This window comes from Trachymyrmex cornetzi, unplaced genomic scaffold, assembly GCF_001594075.2.
Source record: "Trachymyrmex cornetzi isolate Tcor2-1 unplaced genomic scaffold, Tcor1.1 scaffold123, whole genome shotgun sequence".
NCBI classification, from domain to species: domain Eukaryota; kingdom Metazoa; phylum Arthropoda; class Insecta; order Hymenoptera; family Formicidae; genus Trachymyrmex; species Trachymyrmex cornetzi.
This window is the reverse complement of record NW_017295795.1, coordinates 1033624-1042600: the sequence shown is the minus strand read 5'-3', so window position 1 is coordinate 1042600 and position 8977 is coordinate 1033624. Positions and strand designations below refer to the sequence as shown.

Below are 8977 nucleotides of genomic sequence, written 5' to 3'. Positions count from 1 at the left end.
GGGAGGATCCCGTTTGCCTACAGTTCTGATTGTACACACCACTCATATCAACTAGTGCCTAGTAATTTTTCACTGTTTTGCCAATGAGATTATTTTATTTTTAAATTGGCCAATCAGCGATACATGTGTGCTATATGCCATGTGTGCAATCGGAGCCCTCCTTGTGACGGCACCCTTAAGGTAAATTTTCACGAGCTGCTCTAACCGGCTATTTTAGCGACAAAAAGGATCACGTGATCAAAATGGGCATTTGATATTCGTCAATTTTGACCACGTGATTCTTTTTGTCGCTGAAACAGCCGGTTTGAGCAGCCCGTGAAAATTTACCTTTACTCGCAAAAACGAGCCACTATAAGGGGAGGATTCCGTTTGCCTACAAACCCGATAGCACACACCACTCATATCAGCTGGTGCCTAGTAATTTTTCACTGCTTTACCAATGAGAATATTTTATTTTTAAATTAGCCAATTAGCGACGCATGTGTGCAACATGCAATGTGTGCAATCGGATCCTTCCCAATTGATCAGCGGGCGTGGTGAAGGACCTCTAAAATTTAAATACTCATTTTATGGTTTCTGCGCACTGGATGAGACGCGATAACCAATGAACACATTAGGAGCTGTAAGCTTATTGGCTACCGCATCACATTTTGCCGCGCGGCAAGCGTTTCTGCGTCCAGTGTGCAGAAGTCATTAAGACTGGATTTTCATCTAACGTTACGGCGCTCATTTTCAGCGTCAAACAGGTCACGTGATCAAAATTGACGCTTGATATTCGTCAATTTTGATCACGTGACCTGTTTTGACGCTGAAAATGAGCGTCGTAATATCAGATGAAAATCCAGCCTTAATTTCTCGAGCTATCACTTTAAAATTACCGCGGTGCAAATGTTTAAATGGTCGTATTTGGAATATGCGCAGAACCGTACGAGATTCGTCTCGGGAACGAGCACACCCATCGTGAATGTATACTTCCACCATGAGCATACCTATCTTGTTTTCACCATGAACCATGGCAGAGAGCAACCAGTATGACTTTAACCAAAAACCATACTCTGAAAGCTAAGAGAATCATATATCCACGAATAATATAAGAATTGAGTTTTGTATGTATTAACAATTATTTCACAGTACAAAATCTGATTAACAATGCGGCTTGGATTGGCTCTATTAACCATCCATATAAATAAAATACCATATAGATTCAGAGGGTAAGTACTTTTCTTTCATGAGAATTAATTTTCATTTAATTTAACCAGTTATAGGAATTATTTAATTTTTCATAACGTACAATATTATACTTTTTATCATCACGTGGAATATTCATAACTTTAAATCTTTATTTCATGCAGGAAATATCGTAGAGTTAAAAAACCATCTATGCACGATTTATTTAAGATGAAGAAAAATTTCGAGAGGGAAGAGCAAAATATGTTGATTCTACGGCATCCTTATCTCACACTTGAACAAAGTCATGGTTACATGAAGGACATGTACCCCGAAAGCAGAAAGCAGAACTTTCTCGAGAAGGTACGGGCAGAAAATCGTCAGAGGTTCCAGAAAGAAATTACTATCACCGAACGTCTGTGCCACATGAGAGTTACAGAAGCGTGGGATTGAAATCTTTCTACAGATATATGTAATTATGTTTCGTGAATTGTTTTAGATTTAAGTTAAATCAACTCTGAATCTAAGAATATTTAATTTTCTTTTTTTTCTTTGGCAACATTTTGGATCAGTAGAGTGCCGAGTATATTACATAGAGTAGAGGAAAGATAGCACAGTGAAATATGTTACATACGTTTATCTAATAAGATTGTCATACATTGTAAATTACAAAGTAAAAATTGAAACTAATACTGTAACATTCAAAGCATTAAATTATATTGTTCATGTTAAACAATTCAAGCTTGAGCATTGACTAAAAAGCTTTCTTGAAATCGAGTTAATACATCTTTTGGTTTATTTTTCATCCAACCAAACGGATCTGTATTAATTTCTTCTTCTGTTAAAGTCTTTCCCTCATAAAGCAAATTTGCAAAATCTGCCACAACTGGATCGGCATTAACACTGCTAATTCCTATTACTTTGCCACCTTTAAGATAGTAAGCGAAGAATTCTAGTTTATCCAGTGAACCATAAATCTTTATACTAGTAGGTTTTCCGTAGCCTGAAAATAAATGGATAAAGATTGTTTAATTGTTAATTTTTTACGAAACTCGGTTATTACAATTTCAAAATATGTATGTAGAAACATGTTATATATGTGTAAATTTACCTGCATATCTGTAATTTCTACCCAGTAAATTTGTCCAGAAAAATGGTACAGTCTTCAAAGAAGTTTCTTTACCGCATATATTTAGAGCCGCAATTTTTCCATGATAATGAGCTAGAGAATAATGACCTATTGCAGCGAACGTGTCGTCAGATCCATATATTGGTGCGTAAGCAATGTCACCTCCAGCATATATATTTTCCACATTTGTCCTTAAATGCTATAATTTGATTGATACTCAATTATCTAATATGAAGTATATACTAAGAAAAGTATGTTTTCGAATGTTACCTCATTTACTGGAATAGTGCCATCGTCCCTCATTGTGACAGAAGATGTTTTCATCCAGTTAGTGTAAAAAGTGGATCCTATTCCAACAATAACTATATCTGCTGGTAGAATCTGGCCGTCTGTAAGTTCGATCTTGGTCAAAACGTTTTCTTCACCTTCCGTAGGAATAAATTGCTTAATATTATTCTGGAAGATAAATTTCACACCTGAAAACATTTATTATTATTATCTAATCAATCTTTATGATATGCTTGATGATAGCATTAAATTATTAAATTGCTTATCAATTTAATAATTTAATGCTATCATCAATTAATTCGCGATTACTAGAGTAGTTTTAATTACGTTTATAGTCAGGAAAAACAATTCGACGCGCAATTTGCAAAGACTACAATATGGTATATATACAAGTACATATACAGGTTTTATATACAGGGTGTTAGTTAAGTATGTTCCCAAACTCAACAGAGCGATTCTTTGGTTTATTTCAAGTAAAAAAGTCCATATAAACATGTGTCCTAAATGACTTAGTTTCCGAAATACAGGTGAATGTTCGCAAATGTTTGACGAAAAGATAAATTGCGTTGGAGATATCTTCCTGCATAAATATGCCTTGCTTCATGTGAATTACTATTCGCACAACCGTAAACAAAGTGACAAAGTCAAAGTCACAAAATAAAAAATAGACTTCAGTCCTGATGTTGCTGCGGATCAGTTAGCTTGTACATACGTTTTCGAGCCAAATTGTTTCAATCCATCAAAATCGGTTTCATCATGCCTAAGTTTACAAATTTTGAAATGGCAGATATGCCCACCCCAATTGAGAATGAGAATGATTTGAGGAATCGAATAGTTGCTTCATGCGAGGCAATACGTAACACACCTGGTATCTTTGAGCGTGTACGTCAATCTTTGAGAAGAAGGCTCGATGGATGTATCATGGCGCAAGGTGGACATTTTCAACAATTCATCTAATTGTTTTATTTCGTTAGAAGAACTGAAGTCTGTTTTTGACTAGTTTTTGACTAGTTCAAGTTGTATTTCTTTCAAATAAACAGATTATTACTACACGTTTATATTTTTTTATTTCGGAAACTAAGCCGTTTAGGACACATGTTTATATGGACTTTTTTACTTGAAATAAATCAAAGAATCGCTCTGTTGAATTTGGGAACATACTTAACTAACACCCTGTATAGTATATATTAGTAATTCAAGATTGAATTATTTAAAGCAATGAAGATCCAGCTTCGACCGTAATAGGCATTTTAAATTTCTAGTATTGATTATGTTTCTCACATATGCGGTCTAAAATAAAGATTCTTAATATTGTTTATCTAATCAACACTGCAACTCTAATGCAGACCAATACGCAATGTATGTTATATATAACATATAATACCTTTTGCCTCATGCTCTTTTTTAATTCTATTACCAATGTCCGCGCCAAATATTGCTCTGAGGGGTACAGTATCACGTCCTATTACTGTGACAGACGCGCATTTATCGATGCAATAAGCCGCGGCTTCCATGCCAATAAAGCCTAATCCTAGAACAACTACATGTTTCTCGGAGGACAGAAGCGCATATACGCCTTGTGAATCTGTATAATCTCGCAGAACAAAAATATTCGATAAATTTGCTCCAGGCACATTCAACGTTCTCGGTTTACTGCCTGTGCAAACAAATAGATAATCATACACGAAATTCTCATTATTACTCAGCTTGATAGTATTTTCAGTCGTATCTAAACCTATAACAGGATTTTAAAAATGTAGTACAGAATATGAAGTAACAGGATTTTTATATGTATATATATATATAGATCGGTGTTTGTCTTTTGTATTTACCTATTGCTTTTACTCCCAGTTTCGTTTCAATACTGTATTCGTTGTAAAACGAGGGCGATCGTAATGTCGCAGAATGAACATCGAAATCTAACACTTTGGATACCTTTATCCGATCATAAGGTATTACGTTCTCTCTGCATATCATAATGATGCGTCCTGTAAAACCCTCCTGTCGCAAACTCTCTGCACAGGTAGCACCCGATGGTCCACCGCCAACTATTATGACAGTCTTCGTATTTTCAGGATCACGTGCAGACATTTCCTTCATACGTTTGTTATTATTCAACTCTGTACATTTGGCTCTTACGTGGACAAGACCAGTCTTGTCTATGCGAACCTGTTAAAGCAATACATAGAGATAGCTTGTTAAACAAATATGGAATAAGAATAAGAATAAAATCTTGATAAGTTTAAATTACTCGAGTACCTTATAGCATGGTAAAGAATCCAAGCCTGGATAATCTTCAATGTCTCCAGTTTTAATATTGAAACATGCACCGTGCCATGGACATCTCACTCGTCCTTCCCCTAACGCGCCGGTATGTAGCAGAGCACCGTAATGGGTACATTTGGTACCAATCGCGTGCAATTCTCCATTCTGTTTAATCAACAAAATTTTCTTTTCATTATTTCCCAACGGCAGCATTTTCATCTCATTTTCGTTGATATCTTCCTGTTTGCACACCACTTCCTCAATGTAGGTGTCATGCTCTTTTGAGGTACCTAAGAAATAAATAAAATATATTTTATAATTTATATATAACTATTTATAATAATTATCTATAGCTTATTATAAACGCGTATTATTAGAGAGACACAGCAACAGGTGACTCACAATAAGGGCAATCACAGGATAAGAATATCCACCGCAATCTGCGAGGCATATTCTCAACTGTATTATATTCATTGCAATATTCTTTCTGTTTAATTTTATTCAACATGGCCAAAACGAATTTTGAGGGAATTCCAAAAGTAAACCACTGTAACTATGAATTATAATATAGTTAATTCTAATCTCCTATATTAGCATGTGGATATAAACATAGACAAATATAAAAGCAAACATGTGATATTGTTTAATAACTGTGTATGTAATCAACCTAATGAACGCAATAGAGTTTCATTCAATTTCTCCTCTATAACAGTAAATAATAGAATACTCATGACAAATGACAAACTAATTTACGAGCTTGGACGCATTCAGGTTCCCAATGTTTCCACCTGAGTATTTCTTAAATATCATTTTATCCTTTGTTTAACATTCGATGAACAAAAATAAAATGATACCGGGATGGCATTCGAATGGTATCTTCGATCAATTGCATCATCAAATATTTCCAGTGCGATGCAAAAATTCTCGTAAGAAATACAATAAATATATAACTTGCGTCGATTATGTAACGTAGCATATGAATATAAAAATCTTGGGGGAAAATAAAATCTCTCTATTATCTCGTACGTGAATCGGGAGTCGTACTCTCCGATAGGTTATCAGTGATTTAATGAATGACGATTATCGTTGATAATATTCAGAAAGAGAATTACAGAGAGATAATGCGAGAGACTATCTCGTCAGGGGACGATTGAATTCCCTGTTAACTTCGTCATGTAGGTGCATCGGCGCGACTCGCGCGTCGCGTACGTGGCATAGATGTTACGCTGGTTGTGCATAGTGCATCATCATGCATCGCCTAACGCTTCGAAGAATGCATGAATAAAATTAAAAGGGCAATGAATATCAATGCAGAGAATAAAAACTGAAGAATATTCTAATCTAATTAACATGAATGAAGCCGAAATGGATCAAATTCGCAAAAATTAACATGAAAATATCAGTACTTATTGATCTTGTGTTCAAGGACTTGTATTCCAAAATTGACTGAAAATCTGTAACGTACGTAACGTAAACTATAGATTTTCAGCGCTGATAGTAAATTTGGAACACAGCCAAGATTTGTAATTGCGAGTATTAGCTTGAAATACACATGTATCAATATTCATGCATATTGTCTTCTTTTTTTTTCTAATAAAGGTAGAAAAAAGAATAGCCGTAAAAGTTCGCAATACTCATTTCATAGTTCCGTTCTTATTTTTTATCAAATGTTAAATACAGAAGAAATGATGTTTTCAACTCTCACGAGCTTTTCTTACTTTTAAATGCTAATGCAGCTCTCTGACTGATTTATGACATTTTAAGGAGGTAATCGAGTAAATTGAAAATTTTACGAAAATTCTAAAAAAATTAGCATGTTGATCGTATGCATAACAATCGTTCCTTAAAATTTCAGATGTCGTAGCCACAGGGTAAGCGAAATATTTCGTTTCAAAGTTCACGAATTTAACATGTAAGCCCTATTCCATGCCGTCATGAAACGCACATTAAATTTAATATGAAAGGGATCGGAATTTACGAACTTTTTAAAAAACTGATATGTTGTATATAATAATGTTAGCAATGATATAAACAAAATTGGTGACTCGTAGTCACATACTTTTTTAATAAAAGCGATATGAAAATAATGATATTCGTCAGAAGAAGAGGGGGTTGCATACATGTGGCAACGTCGCTCACTGATTCAACCGAACGGAATCTCCCACATGGCATATTATGGCACATCATACATAACCAAAACAAGTGTTTTTCTGAATTGTGCGGATAAAATATTGTAAAAAAACTGGAATATGAATTATAAGTTACAGTGATAGGTATGTTTTGGGAAACAGGACGTTGCCACATCTTTGTCAACACGAATGGTACAGGACAATGAGTGTGTGCGTGAAGCGATCTCATTGGTCAATGCTGTATCATTGCATCAAAAAGTTTATCCGTTTGTACACGAACCAACTTTTGGAAGTGACTGTCACTCGACTACCTCCTTAAGGCTGTACTTAAGACAGTTTTAAATACAAAAATTGACTGTATGAATACAGGTGTGCTTTAGACAGCACTGCTGCAATATTACACATATCGATCATTATTTACTTCATAAAATACAACACAAACATGTTTTGCTCTCACAAATTTTCCTACTGAATACGTTTCGTATTTATTTTTGACTTTAACGCTACAAAGCACGTCAGAAAGTGAGCGTGACTCAATTATACCGCCCATTCAAAGAAACGCGATGTATGATGTTCATAATCTATACTTTATTATCTCCATATGACGTTTACTATAACCTCTAACGAAAAAAAGCGTTTTCACGTCAATCATGAACACTATTCTTTCGAATATTCGGCGATCGGTAAAATTATTATCCTTGCACTCTATATTTGTCTTCGTATGCCTTATTAAGTGTCATAGACACCTACCCTGGAAAAAACGTAAAAACGACATATCTGTCAAGGCAGCCCACTTTCGTCCGAGCGCGAGTGTCCTAACACTCCTGACACACCGCATCGATCCTCGCAAGGCAAGGCACTGAAAATTTACTACGATTCGAACGCCCGTCCTCGTGCTACATAGTACAACAAACGTCGTTTCTTATAAAGTGCTAATCACCATCTAGTTGCGTATAACCGTCCGACTGTCATTAATCAAACGTTTTAGCGTGATCCGTCTCTTGTAAGAACACTAGGAAATTCATTTAAAAATTGAGAAATAGATGGTGCTTTTTAGTAAGAAATCCACAATATAACAGTGATTATTTTATCTTTGTCCGACATTAGTATATTTTTTTATTGAGAAATAAAAATATAGCCTTCAGATACCAACAAGTTTTATGATTCACTGTGTTAAACGGGGAGCACAGATTCTTACATAACGCTTAACACGTAATGCATAAAAAAATGTACCAATCGAAGTCCTCAGTTTCCTTCCTTTCCATGAAAGAAAGAACTCTGGTTGGTACAATTTCTTATGTCTCATGTGTTATACATCATGCAAGAGTCTGTGCTCCCCGCTTTCCACTCCGTCACCTATGTATCATATTGGAAAGCACCTGATTCTATTGATTACTGTGCGGGTTAAAGGAAATAAAAAAAGAAAAGAAGAGAGAAAGGGCAAAAAAAAAGAAAAAGAAAAAATAGAAGAAAGGACAAAAGAGAAAAAGGAGAAATAAATAAAAACAGAAAAAAAAAGAAAGAAGAATAAAAAGGAGCTAAGAAAAAAACGAAGAAAACACTTTTAACACGATATATCAATCTAGCGCTATGTGTAAGAAATAGAAGTAACTTTGTCTCAGATTTTATAACATGATCCTCGCAGTTTTTCCCAGAAAAAGTTTTTCTCGCGCATGGTACACACCTGTTGCGGCGGATGTATCTCGAGTGTCTCGACTCGAGCCGGCGCTTCTTCGGAAGGTTTTGCAATGACCCGCGCCCATGCTGCAGTCGTACGTGAACTGTCGACAAAACTGATTGTAAGATTGTGAGAGCCGAGGAACGTGAGAGAGGCCGTGTATGCCTTGTCTTATGGATCGACCATGATCGTCTGTCTGTTGTGCATATAGTAGATCTCCCTCGTGATCTACAATCGTGCGAGCGTACACCAGCGTACACGGCCTTGAGATGTTCGTAGCGGCGGCGGTGTTTCGGACTCTGAAGACTTTTACAGTTTTTG

General features: G+C 35.6%; 2 protein-coding genes across 3 annotated transcripts; one reads left to right on the top strand and one right to left on the bottom strand.

The window, feature by feature from the left end:
- The first annotated feature begins 986 nt into the window (after positions 1–986).
- LOC108770256 (ribosomal protein 63, mitochondrial) lies at positions 987–2078 on the top strand. The gene is made up of 3 exons (XM_018521750.1): positions 987–1211; positions 1353–1639; positions 2014–2078. The coding sequence occupies exons 1-2, from the start codon at positions 1150–1152 to the stop codon at positions 1618–1620; spliced, it is 330 nt and encodes a 109-aa protein (XP_018377252.1). The 5' UTR covers positions 987–1149; the 3' UTR covers positions 1621–1639; positions 2014–2078.
- LOC108770242 (apoptosis-inducing factor 3) lies at positions 1883–8741 on the bottom strand. 2 transcript variants are annotated; one of them, XM_018521738.1, is made up of 7 exons: positions 8663–8741; positions 4844–5139; positions 4417–4753; positions 3969–4319; positions 2567–2772; positions 2279–2495; positions 1883–2170 (listed from the first exon to the last, which is right to left on the bottom strand). In XM_018521738.1, exons 1-7 carry the CDS (start codon positions 8739–8741, stop codon positions 1905–1907), a joined length of 1752 nt encoding a protein of 583 aa, XP_018377240.1. In that variant the 3' UTR covers positions 1883–1904. The 2 variants fall into 2 exon arrangements, with proteins under 2 accessions (XP_018377240.1, XP_018377231.1); XM_018521729.1 differs by lacking the exon at positions 8663–8741 and adding an exon at positions 7729–7816.
- Positions 8742–8977: the final 236 nt, after the last annotated feature.